This window comes from Calidris pugnax, unplaced genomic scaffold, assembly GCF_001431845.1.
Source record: "Calidris pugnax isolate Ruff unplaced genomic scaffold, ASM143184v1 scaffold262, whole genome shotgun sequence".
NCBI classification, from domain to species: domain Eukaryota; kingdom Metazoa; phylum Chordata; class Aves; order Charadriiformes; family Scolopacidae; genus Calidris; species Calidris pugnax.
The window spans coordinates 3,248,274-3,270,735 of NW_015091043.1; the positions used below are offsets into that span (position 1 = coordinate 3,248,274).

Genomic DNA, 22,462 nt, shown 5'->3' on the forward strand with positions numbered 1-22,462 from the left:
GCCGCCGCCGCCGCTACCGGAAACTGCCGAGCGCCGCGCCGGAAGAGCTGTCCCTCAGCACGCCGGCCAGGGGCCAGCAGCTAAACTACGCCTCCCGGCAGGCGCCGCGCTCCGGAGAGGGGCAGAGCTGCCTCTCCTTCGCCGCGAGGCACGCTGGGAGATGTAGTCGGTCCCTTGGAGGCCGGAACGAGATTTCTGACTCTCGCGATGGCCGAGCGCTGGCGGGGTTGGGCTGGGTGGTTGCCTCGATACCGGCTGCGTTGTGTGTGGAGGCTTTAATGGCTGGCGGTGAGAGGAAGGGGCTGCCACCGCCCGGGAAGTGGGGTTGGCGCACGGCTGTGGCTCCGTCGGGCTTTCCGGTTCTGTAGCTGGGCCTGCTGATGCTGTGGCTTCCGCGCCTTCCCGGCTCCAGAGGCCCTCAGCCTCTCTGGGGGCGGGTGTTTGTCGCCCCGGGGGAACAGGGGTGCTTGGTGCCCGTTTGGGTGGTGGTCGTCAGTACCGCCGTTTCATATGGCCTGCCGAGCAACTGTGTGGTAGCTTCAGTGATCGAAGGGCCGTGTGTGTGTGGCTCTGCGGCTGAGGGGAGCTCCTCAGGGGGCTGGTGAAAGCTGCCAGGGTTTATCAGGAGTAGCGCAATCTGGGTATGCATTGGTGACTGTGGATGCCTGAAGGGCTGTCCCCAGATAGCCCAAGTGGGTATTTATAACAGCTCTTCACTTCCAAGTTATTTCATGAGAGGCTTGAGTACTGCGGGCAGATGCCGAAACAATAAATGCCAAAAGCATTAGTAGGAGCTATCTGTATAACAGTGTATACTGAGGACTGACTAAGCACTGAAGAGGGACTGCTGTCTCACCTTATGGATGGAGCTCACGTGGTACTTTCTGGGCACTGTTTCCATCTTGTACCATGCTTTTCCAGCAGGGAAGTGCGTTACAGGTTTCTAAAGAAAATTCCTTTTACTAGGTGGAAAAATAAGGTTTAAATAACTGATGTCTGATAGTTTTAAAGAACTTGTGCAAATTACAGGACTATTTCTATCCCTCTTTCTAGGGAGAAGTTCAAAAGGGAAGAGAGATGGCCAGCAGTCACAGACCTCCGATATCTCGTCCTTCTTCAAGAGCAGGAATAGGGCTGACTGCAAGGCCTGCCTCTTCATCAAGGACTCTGTCTGCAACCAGAATAGGAACAGGGGTATGTTAAATAATTTGAACGTGAGCTTTGATAGATTTTTATCCATTTTGGGGGGGTATTTTTTTTTTAAGTACTACATCTGGAGTGATAGTTTCTCAGGAAGAATTTTAAGATTTCAATTTTGTACAGAGTTTTGTTTTCAAATTTTGACTGAGAGGGGTCAAGGAGGTGTTGCATCAGGAGTTCACCTGGGAAACCTTAATAGCATTAATGTTGCAGAGAGAAGGAACAATGAACAGCTGCTCAAAGGTAATCTCCTACCCTGCTGCAGCAGACAGTTGATTGAAGCTTTGTTTACCTGAAGAGATGTAAATGCTAAAAGGTTCTTGTAGGAGCAGTATAGAGACTAGTTTAGGTTTTTAATTGCTTTGGCAATTGCATAAATGCATAATTAGAGTTGGGAGGTTTGTGTTTTGTTGTTTTTTATAGATGCCTCCTAGCACATCAAGACCGGGTTCTCGTGGTGGTTCCTCAACTACTGCAGGAGTCCTGTCATCTCAGATCAAAGTTGCAGATCGTCCAGTGACTCAACAGGGATTAAGTGGAATGAAAACTGCAATGAAAGGTATTTTTGACTGAAAATGGCTATCAAGGTGTCTGCAAACATTTTTAAAGAATATTTAGGGTTTTAAAGGAAAACTTTGCATTGCTGTAAAAATTGCAGGGTGAATAGCTATGATTAACAGGAATAGGAGAAAGGAAGGAAGATGAAAGCATGGCTCTTATTTTCTTTGCTCTTGACAGAGAAGACTGAGAGCTCTAAGACAAAGGCTTTTCTGTGCCTCAGCTGTATTTAAAAGTCATTCAAAAGAATAGAATAGCATAAATTGTGTCTTTTTCCAGCACTGCGGAATAATTAAAATACTGTGCTGTATAGTAACTGTTCATGTAGCTGAACAAGTAATTTTTATCTTCACAAGGGTCTAAAATGAGTTTCTGCCTTTGTTTGTTTCAGTGATGTAAAATCTATTTAGAAACACTGAGAAGGCAGTTCTTTGCCTGCAAATTCTGCAGATTGTTTTAATAATTTACAATTCATCAAACTAGTTGTTTTCTGACAAAACATCATCTTATTCTCCCTTGTCAGGTCCTCAGAGACAGATAATGGATAAAACATATTACCTGGGACTGCTGAGGTATGTCTTAACAACACATTCAAATGGCAGAAGTTTCAATGTTCCCTTCCCTTTCTGACATGAAGCTTGTTGTGCTTAACAATAAAGTGGGATAAGCAATGTTCACTTAACATGAAATCTGTCCTGTTATAAGAGTTAAGGTCATTTTGCATGTAGTTTGTAGGAGGAAGGGAATTTTATGCTTCTGTCAAAGTACAAGTAGATTCCTTTGACATTTTGATATTAGGCTTGCTAAGTTAAATGCAGTCCCACTGCGCTAGTAAAAGGAAAGTCACTGATTTTGAGCTTCTACCTGTAACTCTTGATAGGTCTGGTAGCTTCATTTGTAAGAAGTAGCATCACAAACTAAGCACTTTTTCGTGTACATTTCAGGTGGCTTACCTGAATTGACCTTTCTATTTGACAATAATTGACATCTGTTTCACCAGTGGGGACAAAAAGCTAACTAAAGCATTTTATTTTGTATACGGGTTTTCTAACAACTACTTCTGACTTTATCTAATAGAACCACACTTTTTTTTTTCCTCTTTTACTGAACTCTTCTTTGAAATACCGATTTGGAACACTGTGCAGTGTGAGAAAGAGATAATGCCTGCACATCTCTTGTAGTAAAATACAATTTCGATCTATGTTTTAGTTGTGCATTCAAATGTTAATGATTCTTTTTGTTTATTTTTCTGCAGAAGCAAAACAAATGAACTCACAACAGAAATTAACAAGTTACAGGAAGATGTAGAAATGTACAAGCAAGAGAAATCTGTCTACTTGTCATATGAAAAAAGGTGACGTATTGCAGTTAAGGTAGTGCTAACTTTCTCAGTCACAAGTCTAGTCTTGGGTATTTTGTATGCTTCAAGGAACTGTTAAATAATTCTTTTTTCATTATTTTGTTTTTACATATACAAACTTTCCCATATTAAGTTTGGCTCTTTGTTTTGTATTTAGGGCAGAGGCTTTGGCTGGTGAAATCAAAGAATTTCAAGGTCAGCTAGCAGACTACAACATGGTATGCTGCTGTCAGCTTTTGATACCGAACACTCTCTTTAGTCTCATTTACTTTGTACTGCCATCTCTTTTTTTATTGACATTTCTCTATAAAAATGTACTGGTTAATACTGCCTTTTATTAAGTTTTTGGAAAGGAAAAAGGTGGAAACTAAGGAAAACAGGAAAAAAAAAGAAAACGTATTACACGTTAGGAGAAGCAGTTGCATATGGGTTTAAGAAATTACTGCTGCATAATATTTGTGGCTTTTGTACAGCCACATATAATGATGATTACTTCTGAAAACTGCCTATAATCTATGAAGATACCAAAATCATGTTTTTTCCATTTGCAATACCAGAAAATTGCTGTGTTTTCTTGAGCGCTTTGTGAGTTGCAAACTATTTGCCTGATTTTCTTGTTTGTAACTAAAAAAAGAGAGCAATAAGAGGTTGGAATTCTGTGTTTTTTCAGGTTGTGGATATACTTAACACCAATACGGATATAGCAGAAGTGATTCGAGATTACAATATGGTAAGACTTAGGATATTTGCTATGTTTGAACAGTGAAATAGTGTGTGTTATGTTCTTAGTGCTTTGAACATATGACATATATAAAAAACATAGCAGTAATTTAAAAATTATCCATTTTTCCAGTTAAATTAACCATAATATTGGTAATATGCTTGTAGTGAAACAATTGCCTGAAGTGTTGCATTAACAGGCCTGTGATAGTTTTCTGTGTTTTAGACTTGAGAAAGCTGTTATCCCAACCCAAATTATGAGTCTTAAAATACATTCTTTATTTGTCTTGGAAGCATAGAACACTAATCTTACGAAAGTCAAATTCATTAGACTGCACTGCCTTGTAAAGCTGCCTGGTTTTCTGGAAATTTGATTCTTTTTTGTCTTCTGCCTTTAAAATTACTCCAGTATAATAAATACTAGATATGTCTCTGATATTGCCAACCACAAAATCAATTAATTTTGTTCTTCTTTAACTCCCCTTCTTCATTTTCTAACACGGGGGTGCCTCTAAGTATTAAGGTGTGAGTGGCATTAAGCATGTTCTATTTCCTGTGATCACTTTGTCCATAAGAAAAAGAAACTAGTTTTAGAAAAGGTTATTTTGGTAGCTTGAAAAACCACCTGGGTATTTCTTGGTCAAAACAACTCTTTTTTTCCCCCCTGTATTTGATTGAAAACAAAGTCACAATGACTATGCCATAAAGAAAAGAATAGTTTGCAAGTGTTACCTTTTCATTTTGTTTGTAGGCTTAAATGGAATTTTACTAAGTGTTCTGGGAATAGAGCCCACAGTAAGTGAAGTGATTTGTTACAAACATGATGGTATTTCTTTTTTAAACATAGAGATATCATCTTACTTCCTTTGGTTTCTAGTGGAAGACTGCAGTTTCAGAAGGTCTTTCTTCAGCTTCAGTTGTGAAAAACCTGTGGAGCTGGTGGTCTCTGCTGCTCCTTTCTCTACTGCTTTTTGAGCAGTTTCTTGCTCATTTAAAGAAAACTTGGAATTTGTGTATAAAATTTGTATCTTTATTATTATATATTATATTAAAATAAATCTTTTTGTTTTTAAGTTAAAGGTTCAGAATGACAGAGATGCTCAAAGCGTGGATAAAATTTTCACAGAAAGACAAGCGTGAGTACACGAAGTACTTGTTTCTTAAGTCCTTGCTTCTCCAAAGTTGTGAAAATCATAACTGAACTTGGCAAAATCGAGGTGTTATCTAATTCAGATTCAGACATTAAAAATGTGATGCATATCACGACTGATACTTGAGCAATTTCAAGGTGGTACATTAGTGCCAGGCTTCAGCTGAAGTTCCCAGCTTCAAATTCTGCTCAGTAACTGTTGTGGAGATACTGTGCGACCCAGGAGCAGTTAGGTGTCAGAGGTGTCAAGGCCCTGAGTTTTGAAGGTTGTGCTACAGAGTGGCAGAGTGGGAGGATAGCAAGCAGAAATGGGAACTAGATCTGAGATTCCTGTCTGGTAAGGGTAAGGGGTGTGTGGAGGGGAGGATTGAGGACAGTGAGGTGCTTACCGTAAGAATTTGTAGGCCATGAGAATGACTTGTGCAGTGATAGGTTGAGAGGGTGCATTTCTGACATTTTAATTTAGGGACAGAAGGTGTGCAAGAGAAAAAGGTGTGACCCTGCTTGCTGCCAGTAAGAGTAATCTCAATGATGACATTTTATGTATAAATGAGCACTTTAAAAAAAAAAATTACCATTTAAAATTAAGTTACAATAAAAATAAGTTACTTTTAAATAATACTGTGGTTTCAACAACTCAGAAATGTATCTGTTCTACCCTTGAATGCATTTTTAAATGTAAAGAAAATATGATGAGAGAAAACTTGGTTCAGTAGCAAACTAAGGCATAAAGGCACTAGATATGCAGTAGTGCTACTTTATCATTTTACTGTATGTAGAAACATTTAAGGGAATGAAGCATTTGGTCTGTCTTGCTCTGCTAATGTGGGTGAAAAAAACCCAAATGCTCTGTTCTCTGATGGTGTTAGTTTTGCTTAATAGACTACTGAGTTGTGACACATTTGATTTGGTGTCCCTAGTCCCTGGTCTGGCAGCATCTTAGAGAAACTACTTTTCCTTTCTGGACTTCTTCATGTAGAATGCATTAGTGATTATGCAAGCGTCGCAAGCTATTTTGTGAAGACTTGTTCATCTTAAGCAATATACAGTAAGCTCTCCCGCCCTGCCGTGAATAACCAAATAAGTTTTTATAAAGGCGGATTATGAGTATTTTTTGCATGTTTTGAAATAATTGTTGTGACAGTATGCAGCATGCATGCCACCACATTTTTCGGCTTCATGATTCATGCAGCAATATCTTGTTAAGGATTTGACGAGATGAAAGAAGATGGACTGCTTAGCTTCATTTTATATTGTACATAAGTAGTGTAATATGGAGGTACAAATGTACTACAGTGTTGAAAAGTCAGTTCATCATGCGTTGTTTGAGGCATTAACTCTCCTCAGTTACATAAGAATCTATGTATTTATCCTCAATAAATCCATCTTCGCCAGGCACAAATTCATGAATTTTCTCAAATATTACTATGGGCTCTTCATTGTCTGGACTCGATACTGTAGGAGAAGAACTCATGTCAGCTGAAAACTCCTGTTCAAACATCTCAGAGTTATTTTCTTCCAGACGACGGTGACTGTAGCTCATCACGTAGCGATACCATGTTGGGCATTTTATAGCAATGAAAATCAGGAGTGTAGTGCTTAGAACAAACCCTAGGACACCCCCTAGGAAGGTCCAACTTTTGCCAAGAAGTGGTAACTCTTGAAAACAAACAGGAAAAAAAAAAAAGAAGAGTCATCTTCATGAGGAATACCAGCAAGAACTTTTTTTTCATAGTTAAACTTGAGGACTCGCAAAATAAACAATGATAGAGGAATTACTGAGTGTCTCCAAAGCTTTAGTAGAATGTTATTTCTATGTTATTAGGGAGTCAGTAACATCACTTAGACCAAAAATGCATGTATGAATCCTATTTCCTAGCAATATAAATCCACCGTGCATATTTATCAAATATAATAGTTTCAAAGTCAGATAAAGTTCTGGGGACATAGATAAAATAATTATTTTTCAATACTTAAATTCCAAAATAAGCCTTGGGGTTAAAAATCCAACAGTAATTGATACAAATTCTGTTTCCTAGGCTTAAATTTCTGTACAGTGATGATGTCTGCACCCTAAAATGTTACGTGTTCTGGTTGGCATATCATTTCAATTTTGTTTCTTTTATAATAAGAATTTCAATAGCAAATTAGGTGTGTGGCAGTGGTGGCTTTCTGGAGATTGATACATCTTCTGCTTTAGCCAGAAGCAAGTAAAGCATTTTGGTATAGAAGAGTGGGAAGAACATTAATTTGCATGTAAGAAAAAAGATATTCGAGATTACCAAAAGAAAAGGTAGAGTGTTACAGAGTGGTGATGGAATTAACATCAAATGGTGAAGAAAAGTAAGGAGGCTGTCACTGGAATTTTCAGAGTATGGGATAGGCACATCTGTGTCCTCTACACTGAACATAGTTGAGGGCAGGAATAAAATTAATTAACTTACCCTTTCACATTTTAAGATGACAGATATGTCTAGAAAGCAGCTAGACTGAATTTTTATAAAGACAATTCCCTGGTTCTGCTAGGCAAAGATCTGGATCATTTGAAAATTTAAGTGTGGTTTATCCATTTTGAACGCTTACTCAGTAAAGCTGAACATTCACCATAATGTGTGTACAGTCTACCAAAACCTGGAAATATGCTTGTTCTGTAGCCCTGGCTTTTTTGGAAGAATTACAGCGTACTAGGAATGCAAAACAGTATGAAGTCATGGAACAGCAAATCAAAGACCTTGTAAGCAGTAAGGCGAAACGTCAGTGTATTACCTGCATATGTTCCATTGTTTCCAGTGATGTTGTTTGGAGTCAGAGCTGTTAGTAAGGCTCTGCTTTTAAGCTTAACAGCAAAAGTGGAAGTTACAGTGTTTTCTAAAGAAGCTTTTTCAGTTTGACAGTCAGCTGGTTGGATAGCTGCTGTTTTGATGGGGGCATTTTCCATGGTGTTTGGGAATGTACACGTAGTGTTTTCATTTGCTGTGAACGTGAACAGTGGAGAGGTTATGAGAGATCGTTAATTAATTGGCACTCTAATCTGAACAAAAAATTCCTGGATAACTAATGTATTACTGCAAAATACAGATAAATTGGTGGCGGATATTATCCAGATCAGGAAAAAAACAGGATAAGGCTGTTTGATGTAAAAAAAAGTATGAAATATTGCTCTTACCAAAACTTACCCATTGTCACACTGAAGGCATTTAGCCACATCTGTAAATCCAGAAGGTCACAAGAGCAGGTCCATGGATTTCCAGCTAAAACAATTTCAGTCAATTGAAAAGGTGATTTTATATGGAAAGATTTGAGAAAGTTATTCTGTAGATTTAAAACTGTCAGACTTTTTAGAGAGGCAAATACATCTGAATCTAGTTGAGTAATCGTGTTATAGGATAGATTCAACACTGACAGTTGATTTAATCCTGCAAATGCTGCTTTATGTACTGTGCTAATATGATTGTTGCTGATATCCAGAATCACAAGTTTTGTCAGATTGCAGAAACTGTTATTATACAGTACAGTAATCATATTTTCATTCAGATAAAGTTCAGTGAGGTTAATAAAACTTCGAAGAATCTCTTTGTCACTATCTTTTAAAGTGATGATATTATTTTTGAGGCTTAATTTAGTAACATTTTGGAAAATGTTAGTGGGGATATCCGAGAGGTTCTTTCCAGACTCCTCACAAGTGACCTGTTGAAAAAAAAGAGAATGACAACAATTAAATACTGTAGTAAAGTCCGGTGATGAAGGTGTCTCAATGATGACTATTATAGGCATGAAAAATCTTTCGTGTATTTTTTAATGCCAGCACCTTAAAAGAAAAAAATTACTTCATGTAATTTTATTTATCTTTTTAATATATGTGTGGCCTGGTGATCCAGGGGAATGAATCCTCTTAGTGTATACAGGCCTGAAGTTCTGTATCACTTAGTGCTTAAACTCTGTCTGAGATGCAAGCATCTTTATGTGATGATCCTCCAAAATATAACAGGTTTGGCATGCCATTTTGGAATTAGTAGGGTTGTCTGTTTTACATAGAATTGTCTGTGAAGGTTGTGGCTGGGTAGAAAAAGGATTCCTTTCCCACGTAGGCTGGAATGAAGGTGTCACAGAGGAAGTGGATTCAAGACTGAAAGTTAATTCATATACACTTTTTCAAATGTAATGTTTTGTTTTAAAAACAGCAATGTTTACTCTTTAAAACGTCTTTGGAGCAGACCTTCAACAAAACATTTTGTATGTATTTTTATTACTAATGTAGCACTTAATTTCAGTTTTCTGGGTAAAAGTTTAGAATAGCTGCAGTCTTACCAGGTTTGAGAGTATTTACTCTCAATACCTTGACACATTTTTGTTTTCTGGAAACAGTAAGTTTCTTTATATAGTATGTATATGCATCACTGCAGAGATTCTAAGTACTGGAAGTAGTTTGGTTGTGTTATGTGTCTTCCTAATTAAGTAGCCTATGTTCAGCTTGTCACTGCTGTAACCAGATTGAGTCTAGATAGCATTTAAAGACAAATGTAGATGGAGTGCCTTTTGTACGCTGTATATACCCATTGTGTGTTTCTTCATTATTCATGTTTGTCCTGAAGATGAACAAGCAGTAAATACAGTACTGGACCTGTAGGCAGTGAGTCAGAGCAAATAGCTTGACTGTTAATCAAGGCTTCTTCCTTGTCTTCCATTCCCCAATATATCTGAAATCCATTAAATTAATCTGAAAAAAACTTTAAAATTTCTTTTATACATTTGGACCTGACTTGGGCAAGTGCTAACTCCATAAATCTCTCTAATTTGAGCAGTAATTGGCCTTGTCCAAGTAACTGTTGCTTTTAAAGTCTATTCCAAAAAGATAAATGAGGCCTTCCTGTTGTCTGCAGACAGATTTGCCTAGGATATAAAATTATCTCAAATAGGTTTCAGTGTTATTTACCCACTTACAATGACTGCCAGCAGCTAGTTGTCAGTTTTGCAGAAAACCACGCCTTTTTAAATGTCTCTACGTGCTTCTTTCTTCAGTATTTTACATGCCTTTAACTTCTACTTTATGTTCCAAAAATAAGAGTAATTTACATACATATAAAACTTACTGTTTGAGAAGTAATGTTGCAGTCAGCAGTGACTGGATTCAAAAACAGTGTTCCAGCCAAGATCACAAGCCAAGAGAGTTTCATGTTTAGAACCTAGCAAAAAACAATGCTTTTGTATACCAAGACCAGAATACCAGTGTAGTGGTAGTTTAACAAATTAATGCATACAGGTATTTCAGTGATAATTTAATAAATTTGGTTCTACGTAGATACTATGAAATGTAAAATTAAGAGGAAAAACATTGGTTATCAGAATTAATGCATTCAGCTTTGACTTAATTGACCCAAACTTAAGATCTAGTGAGCAGACTGTATCAACAAATAGAAAAGTGACTGATTAGACAAGCTGTTAGACAACAATTTCATAGATGGATAAAACAAATAGACAGGGATGTTCTCATTAATATCCCTGTTAAAGCAACTATGGGTACTGGAAAACTGTGATAGGAGTAAACTGCAGAAAGTTTTCAGGCTTCCTAAATAATTTCTCTTGTTGCTACTGACAGAGGCAGAATACTGTACTACACAGGATTTTAGTTTATCCATCAGATTTGTCTTATGTTCTTATGCAAGTTACTAAGCAATTTTTGTGAATTTTTAATTAGTAGATTGATCTTCTTATCTCTTTATGATCCATAATATAACATATATGGCATAAACCTCTACCTCTGTATTATGAAGGTGTAGGTGTTGCTCTGATCTTTGGAACTAAGTAAACATGGTTCAGTCTCATGTGCTGGAGATATGAACCTTATTTTTTCAGGCTCAGCAAAGCTTTACTGACAAACGGTAATCACTGTGAAATTAACTTCTCTCAGAAAAAGTGTTACTTATCCATCCCCTTTGAATCAAGTGTTAATTGCAAGATATACTCATTTTGAACAGCAATGTGAAACCATGTCAGATGTTAAGTCAGTCCCCCTTCATTTTTGTACTTTCTCTTAAGCATCTGAAGAGAAAAGATAGTGGGCTAAGTGAACCTCAGCATCTCTTTGCCAGATTTCCATTTTCCAGATTAAAAAAGACCCCAAAAATGAGGTGTAAGATACATGTTTAAAGTGCCTGTTGTATCTTGAGCTGTAGAGAGTATTCGATGAATTTAATAGAGAAGAGTTGAGGAGATTGCATAAGGAATCTCAGTTGCATGAGCAATGCTAAATATAGACAGCCACTCAGATTTTAAACTCCATCAATCCCTAAAAAGAGTGCTGGGAGGCCTTTGCTGATCAGTGTGGAGTAGATGAGGTCACAGAACAAACGGTAAAGTCTAATTGGTTGCTTCTGAACAGTTGGGTGTCTGAGGACTGACCTCATTCACCCAGCTGAATCAGCCTGGAAACTTATCAACTTCTTAGGAAGAAAAAGACGATAAATGCCACTTGTACTGCTCTGATCCATTGTGCATTTTTACTGCTGTTGGAAATTTACATTAAATACAAAAAGAGTTCATAAACCTTTTTGTTTGATATTATCAGTGGCAGGGACAAGCAGTACTAGAAGCAGCAGCCACTGTGGTACTATGTTCTGCATTGGGTATTGTTCTTGTCAGTGGTGTTCTGGTGGCCTGCATGCTTTTTGGAGCCCGTTTTTATGTTACTAATGGAAAAGATTATGCATTTAGAGAAGTCCAAATATAGATGATGTTAATAGTTGAATCTCATGGCATACTTGGACTTTAAAGATCTCACTTCCAAAGATATTCAGAATCAGAGCACACCTTAACCAGGCAATCCAGAAATACAGATTAATAGTATTATTGTAGTTTACAGACTTCAAGAAAAATACTGCCTTTAATGGGGAAAATATATTAAAATATTATTTTAAAAGTTAGTCTGTAAGTTAATAAAAAACAGTCAAGTTGAAAATGAAAGTTAATTTTAAAGTTTTTAAAAACTTCAAAAAGTTAAAATGTCAGAATGAAGCGGATGCAATTAACTTGAAAAATCTTTTTCCTATCTAAAAATTTACCACATGTATGTCTAAGTCAAAAATATATTTCCTGTTTTGTACTTCAGCTTCTACTGAAAAGTTAGGGGGTTTCTTACAAATTTTATTTCCTTTGTATGTTTGGGAACCCATATAATCAATAGAAGAACAGGAAAGCATCTGTAATTTTAATTGCAGTTTAGCTTTTACTAGAACTAGACTTTAAGAATTGCTGTTTATAGTAATTACTTTGGAAAGAAACTGAGCCTGGCAGTACACTGGTAATACCTTGACATTTCCTTGTAACTAGAAGCATTTTCTTAAAAAGTTTTCCTTGGAGAACTTTTCAAGACTTTATTGTTTAACAGTAATGTTATTCCTGTTGTTTTTGAAAATAAAAAGGCAGATTTGGGGAGGTAATGGAGTTTACATAATCGGGTAATCTCCTTTTCAGAGAAGAAACGGACTGTTCCCTGACTTTCTACTGAAGTACAATTTACTTAACAAGTTGGCATGTCCAAGGTTCATAGTAATTCCTGAACCTTGAATGTATCTCAAGATGTATTTGTTTCCAGTCTAGCAACAAAATTATACTAACAAATCTTTGCCTATATTTTGAAAAATATGTGCCAAGTGCCTTACCTTTCTTTTGCTTCTTAGAGGCAGCCCATGTACACATGTAGATTTTTCAGTGCACTGACAAGAAATAATGTGCAGCAGCACTTTGTTTTTGTTCAACCTTTGTACCTGATGAATAAGCAGACAGTGTTAAAAAAATAATAATGAACTTGGAAAATCCTTAGCAAAAGATTGACTAGGTTGAGCAACTTTTTATAATCATCTTGGATTTAATTGGATCTGCAGCCAATAGGGAAGTCTAATAATAGTAGGCTCAGATGTCAAGTTCCAGATCACACAGGAAGCACTGAGTTAAAATGCCACTGGGAATTTAAAAGCAAGCTGGATTATAATCAGTTAAAGACTTGCATTTTTTATATGATCAGTCACTAAATGAAGAAAATTGCAAGATATAGCATACTGAAGTAAAGAACTCTAGTTAATCTGTGTTAAGTTCTTGTGTTGGAAACATCAGCCTCAGAGGAGCTGCGAGGTGCAATATATAAAGTTCATTATTTACAAAGAGCTGCGAGCATTTAAGTTTATCTGTTATATGGACTATATTTCAGGAAAAAATTCTAAAAATAAAATATACTTGCTATGATACAAGAGCATGTATATATGCAGGTTGAAAGAGGGATTAAATTAATGCACAAACACTATGTCCAATACATTTTTGCTTTGATTTGTGCTCATTCTTTAAGCCTCATTCTGTACAGTGCACAGCATCAAACTACAAAACAGTTCAGTTCCCTCTCATTCTCCATTCATCTCAAATATATGACTGTAGAAACAATTTTACTTCACTGTCCCTCTTTGACGTTATTGCCACTTTGATTTTTTGCTTAATATCTCGAAACAATCTGTAACTTTTCTAAGCCACATCCCTGCGTCAGCTTCATCAGCAATATTCAATTTACTTCTTATAATGGATTGACTTCCTGTGACAGCCATTGCTGATACTTTTATTGCCTCTTAGAAAAACACTGAGTTTAAGCCTTCTGTCAAAAGGTTTCTACCAGAGAAGATGCATCACAGTAAGTGATGTGTCTCAAGGACACACTGGATCACCTTGAAGCATTTACCCAAGAGACATGAGAACAATAAGAAAGAGAGTCTTGCCTCAGGTAAAGAGGCTGCTCTCTAATGTGTCCACTCATGCCCTACATTGGTGGGGTTGGAAAAGTTGACTTTCCTACGCTACCGGCTGATACTTGCAGTCTCGGGCACAGATGAGAAAAATCCAGTAGAACTTGGAGGCACCACTGCCCTCAACAGTGGCAGCTGCTTCCACAAGGTGTTTTGGAACACAGGAGAAATGTAGCAAGCGATATTCTTCTCTCCCTGCCTAAATGCCCCAGTGATCTTCAGGAAAATGCACCCTGTTTGTACTTAAAGACAAGCTCCTTGTGGTTGGTACTGACAGTCCCTCCAGGTGAATTACATCTGGTGTGGAGGTTTATTCTGGAAATCAGTAACCTTAAAGTTTTCTTAAATTCTTCACTGCAATTTCTGTGTTTTCATTTTGCCATGTCTTCAGTTGGGCTTGATCTGAGAGAAATTGTCACTGCCGAGACCTTGCAACAGCTTTCAGAGGCCTGGATTAAGGGATGAGGAACCTCCAATGAGGAAGTAACATGAAAGCTCCCTGCCAACTCCCAGTTCTGTTCCTTCCAGAGGGTCCTGAGTCAAAATACAGTCACAGCTTAAGAATATGCTTCACTTGAAAAATTACTCCTTTCCGCTGCCAAGCATAACGTAATTATCCATTCACAAAATGGGGTATTACAGTGAGGGCCTCATTCTTTGGACTGAATCAGAACAAACTATTTTTACTCTGAGGAGGGAGTACCGTTTAATGTCATGTTACAACCATCCTGAGGACATTCTTGGCTGCAGTCATGGATCTGATAGTGTCAGTTACACAATTTAAAATTTTTTGGCATCATGCAACTCAGGAAGACTTAATGAAAAATAGAAGAAAAAGAAATCCTGAAGGAAGGTATCTGACTTATTTTGTCATTCTTAATAGAGAGGAGAGAGACAGTTTAAAACAAACAGTTTAAACTATCTTTCATGAATTGTGAAGGGAAGGTATCCTCTTCAGGGTCTCGGGGGTTTTTGTTAATTTCCTTTATCTTTAGCAATGTTCTCAAATTGTTTGACTCTAGCTTTTAGGAATTTCATAGAAATTACTAGATATTACATTCTTATTCTAGCAATTCACTGATTGAGAGCAACTGAGAGGGAGTAGTGTATTTTTGCCAGGGTTGGGGACTATGCAGACAGCATAAGAGTGTTGGAAAGTACTATATTGATACTTTTGTGTTCCGTGGTGTGAGTGTTTATAGAGTTAAGCCGTCTACAAGAAGATTAGATACAAGTAGGTAACCCCCTTTTTCTTTTTTTTTTAAAGTCTAGGGAGTCTTGGTGTTAAAGGATCATTTCAGTCAGGCGAAAAGGAATACCAGAGTTTGAAATGGGTGCTTAAAATAAACATCAGCTAGTAAAAGTTACAAAAATGTTCCATTTTTACAGCACAGAAAAGTTAATCCAAGCTGTAGAAGAAGATATTGAACGTGAAAAGGTTGTAGCAGATGACATAATAAAAGACATGTCACAGGAAAATCAAGCTAAATATATGGAGATGAAGGCTGCAAATGAAAAACTCTCCCAGGTTGGTTTGGTTTCATTGCACTTACCTAAAATGTTTCTCGATATGGCTCCACTGGTTCCAGATACAATTTAAGTATTAAAGAGCTTGAAGTAGAGTAATACCATTAAAAATTTGCTGGTACCTGAATTAGTTGTAGAAGTCTCTGAAAAATAAGTAAAGCAATTGACTAAAAACATATACCAAAACCAAAATACTTTGTCTTTTTATATTTCTTATGTTAAGAACAAATCATGTTCCATCATTTTTCTTTTAAATTTGGGGGCTGACATGCAAATTTTAAGCACCACTGTAGTGCTTAGATGTTTCATCATATGTAAAAAGCAACAAAACAGAAAAACAACCCCGGCAATTTCTTTAGTTCACTTGAGTAGTAAGTTTTCTTCCTGTGTTAAAAAGTGAATCTGACTGGATTTTTTTTGTTGTTTGTATTGTACGTTTGAATGTACAAGAAAAATGAGTTAATTAGCATTCACTAGTCCTAATGTTAACAGAAGCAAATTTCTAGGTTCTCTGGGATCATCTAGCTTAAGCTATACAGTCTTAGAAGGTTTTTCTGTATAGTCTGTACAGAGAGATAGGCATCTTTTAAAGCCAATGCTTTTCAGCTGTTTTAGGATGAGCTGCACCACTATTCAGGGCCTGCCTGTCTTTTTCTGGACTATGAAGAAACCGTGGTAGCTAGTTCAGATTTTAAAATCTGACTTGAAACTTCTGAAAAAGTATAATTCCACTCTCAGTACTGATTTTAAGAAAAACTATGGAAAAAGAGTAAACAGTGCTTTGGTTACAGCGTAACTGCAAATAATAAGAGTTTATTGGAGAAGCTGAATGCTGAAAAGTAAGTTGATAATCTGAGTTACTCGAAGAAGCCGGACATAGTCTTGTCTGTTGGATTTTTAAGATCAGCAATGAGATATTTTATAGCATTTTATAAATACTAAGTTGCAGAACAAAAAAAGTAATTTCATCAAGTAGTAATTGTTATCTGAAATTTGCATTTTTTTCCTCTTTAGGAATTGATTATTCAACAGCATGAATTGGATGCACTAAGTGTAAAGGAGGAGGCTTTAAGAGCTGTATGTATGATAACACGTGATCTCCATACTGATCTTCATTGAACTCTAGTGTGAAAAATAATACAGTAGAAAAATGCCTATAATCTTGCTCCTTAAATTTGCAGGTACTATAAGATCATACCCTAGAATGGGAAGGCAAAGCTGCCTCTCTGTTTTCCATCACTAATTTCTAATCAGTTTTGAGTGAAGATTGTTTCTGCTAGATGCCAAGTACAAAATTTTGGTAGCAATAGTGAGGTTTCCTAGATTTAGTTACTTAGTGGCTTCAGATGTTTTGTGGGACATTTGATTGATTTGGAATTACTTTCTGAAGATAAACACGAAATTATCATTCACATCCTTCTTAAGGATTTGTGACACCTCATTTTCCAGTGTGTTTTCAAGTCAACACAGGATGTGTGAGAATGATTTTCATGTTTCACATCCCGTTTCAAAAGCAACTGGCATTTGAAGCACAAAGTGGTACCTGCTAAGTTACTTCTTATCCCACATACATACATAAACACAAACTAGTAATACGCTGTCATATTACTAGATTGAGGAGAATTTTCTTGTATTGTGTCTTCCATGGATAAAAGGATCTATGACCTGAAACATTCAGTCATGTATGTGTTCAGAAAATATACTTTTCAAATACTACTAGGCATTTTTTCAGTCCTTTTGAGTACCGTATATGGTTTGTGATCCTCTAGAAATGACAAAATAGTAAATCTACTCCGAAAATTGGCCTGAGGATGAATTCATAAAGCAAGATGTAGCTGACTGAGATATTCAATTCAATGTGATATTGAGTATATGGATTATAATTTATTGCTTATACTGTTCTGTACTGTTTGCAACAAATTCACTTTCAATGTACAGCTAAGCGTACAAGGTAACTAAAGCATAAGTTCTGCAATGCTGTCTTGCCATCTGAAAATAGCTCATAGATTTTGCTTTTCCTACCAGGAAATAGCACACTCCCACGTGAAACAGGAGGCTGTGCAGCTGTATGAAAAGCTCCATGAGCTTGAGGAGCGTCGAGATCAAATGATTGCTGAGGATAAGAACATGGAATCTCCACAGGAGGAAAGAGAGAGATTACTAAAGCAGGCAAGAACATAAAATGTTGTCATGTAAAAGATTATCTGAGCCCGTATTTTAATGGATGATAAGATTTTAAAAACTTGTGTTTGAATCTTGCCTTTATTAGCTCTCTAGGCAGCATTTGAAATTAAGAACAGCTAATGAATTGGATGGATGGAATGTTTTAGGTTCAGCCAAATAAAATTGGCAGAGTCATCTTTTCAGCTGGTTGACTTGTTCCAATTCATTAGTCATTTTGGTGTGGGAAAACTGATCCTATTGAGCAGATCTGTAACATAACTCCGGACAGTATCCTTGTGAGATACTGAGGTACTAATCCAGAAACAATTTGGTTAGTTTACAAAGGTGTATGCTGTGTTATGTAGCTATCCATATATACTATATGGATTATTGGACTGAACAACACTGATAAGTGTGTCTGATTTTTAAATGCGTATTGAGAAAGGAGGAAAACATTTAGAAGACATAACAGTTCTATCAGTTCTCTTCAACAAAGAGCTGTTGTTGGACACTGTGACAGGAAATTTGTGATTTCTTCTGCTGAGTTTCTATTCCTTGCATACTGAATTAAGAAATCTTTGTTGATTTTCCTATTTTCATTTGTAGATTTCATTTCATATGTTAAAGTTGTTATGCTTTCTTACAGGTTAAGGACGATAGTCAAGAAATAGCAAGCATGGAAAGACAGTGAGTAATCCCATTATACTGTTGCCACAAATTACATTTGGACCCTAAAAACAGATAGTTGAATTCCACCACGTATTTCTTTTCTGTGGGCTTTTAGGACTTTACCACATTTCTGAGCCTCTGCTAGTGTTAACCTTCCACAAAGAACAAAATATATCCCTCTTGTTTCAGCTAAACAGGTTTTATAGTCATAAGACAATTAGATCTGCATAAGAAGATATTTCCTATTATTATGAACATGCCTTGAGAATATAAATTGGTAATAGCACTGATACAAACTCATTTAAGGCTGAAGAAGACATTCATCCATTAAGAGCTACTGATCTGGGACATCTATGAAGTTGAGCTACATCACATTTTGAAGAGTTTGTTTGTTATCTGTTCTTAAAACCAAAGAGTTACAAAGTTGCTTATAGAAAGTTTCATTCTAAGGAGTAACATGGCATTGCTTCTTGATTCTTGGGTACTGAACCTTTCCTGGATTTGCCAGAAGCTCTGGTAAATGTTATAGTAAATAGTAGTGTGTTGGGGTGGAAAGATAAAACAGCACAATATTCTTGTGATTTTGAGCCATTTTATCTCTCTCAGTATACGTAAAAATTGAAATAATTCCTGAAATCTCTCACAAACAATTTTAATTTTTTTAAGCAGTATTCTCAGCTGTAATTAGTGGTTAATTTTTCATGCATTGACACCTTTGATTGAATAGTAAGTTGCTTAACAGAATTTTTGGAAAGAAATGGTAACAGAGAATTATATTTGAGAATTTATGTAGAGTTTTCTTTCAGGTAATTTCTTACTTCCATTATTTATGTCATATAGTGTTTTACTTAGCAATTTCTTAATGGTTTTCAGTGAACACATACATAATCTTTAAGGAATCTTTAAGGAATTGCAGTTTATCGATTGTGGTGGTGTAGCTCTGCAAAGCTGTGTAGCAACCAGCAGAGGGACCAGTTGAGTAAATTAAGAACTACTGATGACTCAGCAAAAACTGTTTTTAGTAGAAAAGAGCAGCAGTGCTTATATTAAAGACATGTATGGACTAAGGTGAAAGATGTTTTACATAATAAATATTTTATAATATTTTATAAATGTTTTAATATTTTAGTACCTAAATATTTTAAAATCTAAATATAATATTTATTTATAATATTTTATAAATATTGTTATAATAACAGCAATTTGTTGCTTTTAGTTTTGATAAAGTTAGTTTTGCTATTTTTATTCTGGATTTTTCTCTCCATTTTTATCTAAAAAAAAAAAGTATTTAGAACACATTTTTAACCTTGAATTTCATTGTCTATTTCTCAGGCTGACAGAAGTCAAAGAAAAAATAAACCATTTTAAAAAGGTTATTCAGCGGCTTGATATGGATCTGGAGAATCATCAAGGTAATATGACCAGAGTTGTAGCAGACTATGCAGAGCAGCATCTGTTCGTATTATAACACATATTGTTATGGATATTAGTTGCTTGAAGCTTTTAGGCTTATGCAGATGTGCATTATTCACCATCAGCAAAAAGATTTTGTGTCTAGGAGTACAGGCTTTTCTTTTCAGATGAGAGAAATGGGAAGTACCCACCTTTAGTGGCACATTCATCAAGTTCATGTTGGGTAGTAAAACTGCCATATAAAGTAGAAGTACAGCTGTCTGGTTTTCTGTCGCAATTTTGGTTTTAGGACTACTTGAGGAATAGAAGTTACTTACTGGCAACACGGCAAACCCAGCTTAGCTTTAGAAAAGCTTTTATTTATTTTACCATTTACATGATGTGGTACGCTGTCAGTAAATGTGGAATTGAGAACGTTTAATAACAATGTGTAAAACAGACAGAATTCAGTACTATTTTTATCTGTCTTTGAAACTTCTTGAGTTGGTCTTTGCAAGGAAAGTTTGGGAGCTGCCTAGCAATGGCGTTAGCTTAGAAGCTTACCTCCAGCAAACACCTGGTGTGTAGTACATTGGGCTAGGTTAGGTTGGGATTTGTCCTAGGACTGGAAGATACAGTTCTGGAGGAAGTTGCTTAGTTTGAGTGTAGGCCATTAACAGCTGTGTAAAATTCTCCTTAAAATGGAAATATATCCCACGGAAAATCTTCTTCTAATTATAGAGAATCTTGTTTAGATAGGAGTTACATAAATAGGTGCATACATTTGGGAAAACTTTCTAACAAGTTCTTTAAATTCTATAGGACTGACAAGTTTACGTGTTTGTATCCTTTTTACTTTGTACCTTTTCTTTGGCAACCAGTGTAAAACTTAGCTGTAAAATTCTTCAAGGTGAACAAAGATTTCTAAAATTGACCATAAACAGATGTTTGATACATCTGTTTCTCATCTTTTACATTACAAAATATTTAATATTTCTCCAGATATTGCATTATTTTTGTGCAAATAATTGATTAAGACTGTTTTATTAGCTTTCTTGTTTCTAGATAAAATCATTGCCAGCTTTACTATTCTGCTTTAATTTTTCCTTTTTGTTTGGCCTGCAATTCTTTATTTTGTATCTTTGGAGAAATGCAGAAGGTAAGAAGTGAGTTGCTTTTTGCATTTTATAGTTAGATTTACACACACAATCATTCATCGCTGAACTGCATGTCTTTCACTGGTTTAGAAAAAGACCTCTGTTGAAGAAGAGAGTTTAAAGCATATGTAGGAGAAAGCACATGCTCTCTGTCAACATGCTAGAACCATCAGGATATTCAGAATAAAGTTACCTTGTGGTATAGTATAGAGGGAATTATACCTGTTGGTATAACTTAGAGGGAATAAGGAATATATTCATAAGGAGTAGCTTTAAGACACAGCAATCTAAACACCCAACTCCCTCTTCTGTAGTGACCAGACGGCCATTCATACTTCTGCTCTAAATCAGCATCTTCTTGTGTCCTTTAGATTCCTGTTTTCTCTCCCCGCCCCGTTCAGCTTATTTCTGGCCCAGTATTTTAACTGTTTATTACAAAGCATTCCCAAAATATCAGCTCCTGAAGTTTTTCGTTAAAGGTAAAATAGATATAAAAAAAAAATTACAACTAATTATTTTTTTAATGTTTCAGGATAAATATTTCAGTGCTAGGAACATTGTTGAGCAGGAGAAACAAAATAAACAGACCACAAATAGAAATAACTATTTTTAGTTTTCACTTAAGGAAGTCTAAGTAAGTAAAAAGTTCACCTACTTATTTTATGTTCTATATCTTAGCAGTTACCTTTAACTGATTAGTCAAAAGCAACATTAACTCATAATGGAATAGACTTAACACTTTATAGATTGCATGAGAGGCTAGTATGGCTAATAGTGTCATATTGTAAATAAAACTTCCCTGTAAAAACATTTCAAAAGTTGTGGTCTTTATTTCAATTTTTTTCTTTAGACACCTGGCAGATCATGTAGCTCTCTGTTTCACAGCCTGCTCTAACTAGGCGTTTTAAGAGTGGAACAGACTGAGTTACTAAGTACTGGAGACTTGCCTTGCAAAATGAAAGAGAGAGTCCAACAAGGAACAAAGCCACAGCTGCACGGAAGCTGAAGTAGAATCACAGTCCCTTAGGGGCCCACGGGTGTGCTTATTGTTTGTATATACTAGATAAAAAGGAAAGCATGGGAGTATACAAGTAAAAAGACCTGGAGAAATTTGCTTGCTTAGCTGTATTCTTATCTACTTCATTCTTTTTTGTATTCTTTAAAGTTACAAGATTGTGCTGAAAATTAGTCAATGAGCAAGACTCAAAAATTAAACATTTACTTGTTTGAAACTTAAAATTAGTTTAATTAGGAGCTGAATTGTCTCATCTTCTTGAAACTTTTGACAAACATATCAGGTCTCCCACGTTACTTACAGTCAGTAGTTGGATTTTAAAATTGAGGGAATTATGTTTTGTATATTATTCATTACTCCTAAAACCACTACAAAGAATGTGAATGGAAATGTTCTTTTAAATTTAATTTAGAAAGTTTTCTGTGCATTTTATTTTCCTGTAGCATTGTTTGTACAGTTTTCCTGTTTATTTCCCTGATATTGTCATGCTGTTGCTTACAAGCTGAGTATCCTCATGAAAGTCCATTCTAATAGGTGAAAGTGCCACTGAAGTGGCACATACGTTGAACAGAGCTGCAGAAAGTTTTAAGTAACCGCGATGTCCAAATGCACAAAAGCATTTGATCTCTATTATTGAAATTCACCTGGCTTCAGAAAAATCCTATGAACTTCCTTTGCTCAAACCAAGTATTTATCCCACTCTTATTTATCAAAAATCCTAACCTCTAAAAGGTTCTGAAAATTGCATTGAGGCTGATTTATTGAGCT

At 36.2% G+C, this 22,462-nt stretch overlaps 1 protein-coding gene across 3 annotated transcripts in view; it reads left to right on the forward strand.

Moving 5' to 3' along the window:
- Window positions 1-137: 137 nt before the first annotated feature.
- Window positions 138-22,462, forward strand: part of IFT74 (intraflagellar transport 74) — a 35,821-nt gene continuing 13,496 nt past the window's right edge. Inside the window, exons 1-13 of one of the 3 annotated variants that reach the window (XM_014956454.1) lie at window positions 138-288; window positions 1,054-1,194; window positions 1,624-1,759; window positions 2,282-2,330; window positions 3,014-3,112; window positions 3,276-3,336; window positions 3,789-3,848; window positions 4,913-4,974; window positions 15,161-15,299; window positions 16,313-16,375; window positions 17,324-17,467; window positions 18,108-18,148; window positions 19,463-19,542. In XM_014956454.1, coding sequence (XP_014811940.1) covers window positions 1,078-1,194; window positions 1,624-1,759; window positions 2,282-2,330; window positions 3,014-3,112; window positions 3,276-3,336; window positions 3,789-3,848; window positions 4,913-4,974; window positions 15,161-15,299; window positions 16,313-16,375; window positions 17,324-17,467; window positions 18,108-18,148; window positions 19,463-19,542 — 1,051 coding nt within the window. In that variant the 5' untranslated portion in view covers window positions 138-288; window positions 1,054-1,077. Of the gene's footprint in view, window positions 289-400; window positions 693-733; window positions 940-1,053; window positions 1,195-1,623; window positions 1,760-2,281; window positions 2,331-3,013; window positions 3,113-3,275; window positions 3,337-3,788; window positions 3,849-4,912; window positions 4,975-15,160; window positions 15,300-16,312; window positions 16,376-17,323; window positions 17,468-18,107; window positions 18,149-19,462; window positions 19,543-22,462 lie in introns of those variants that run through there. The other 2 variants (XM_014956455.1, XM_014956453.1) reach the window with 2 other exon arrangements.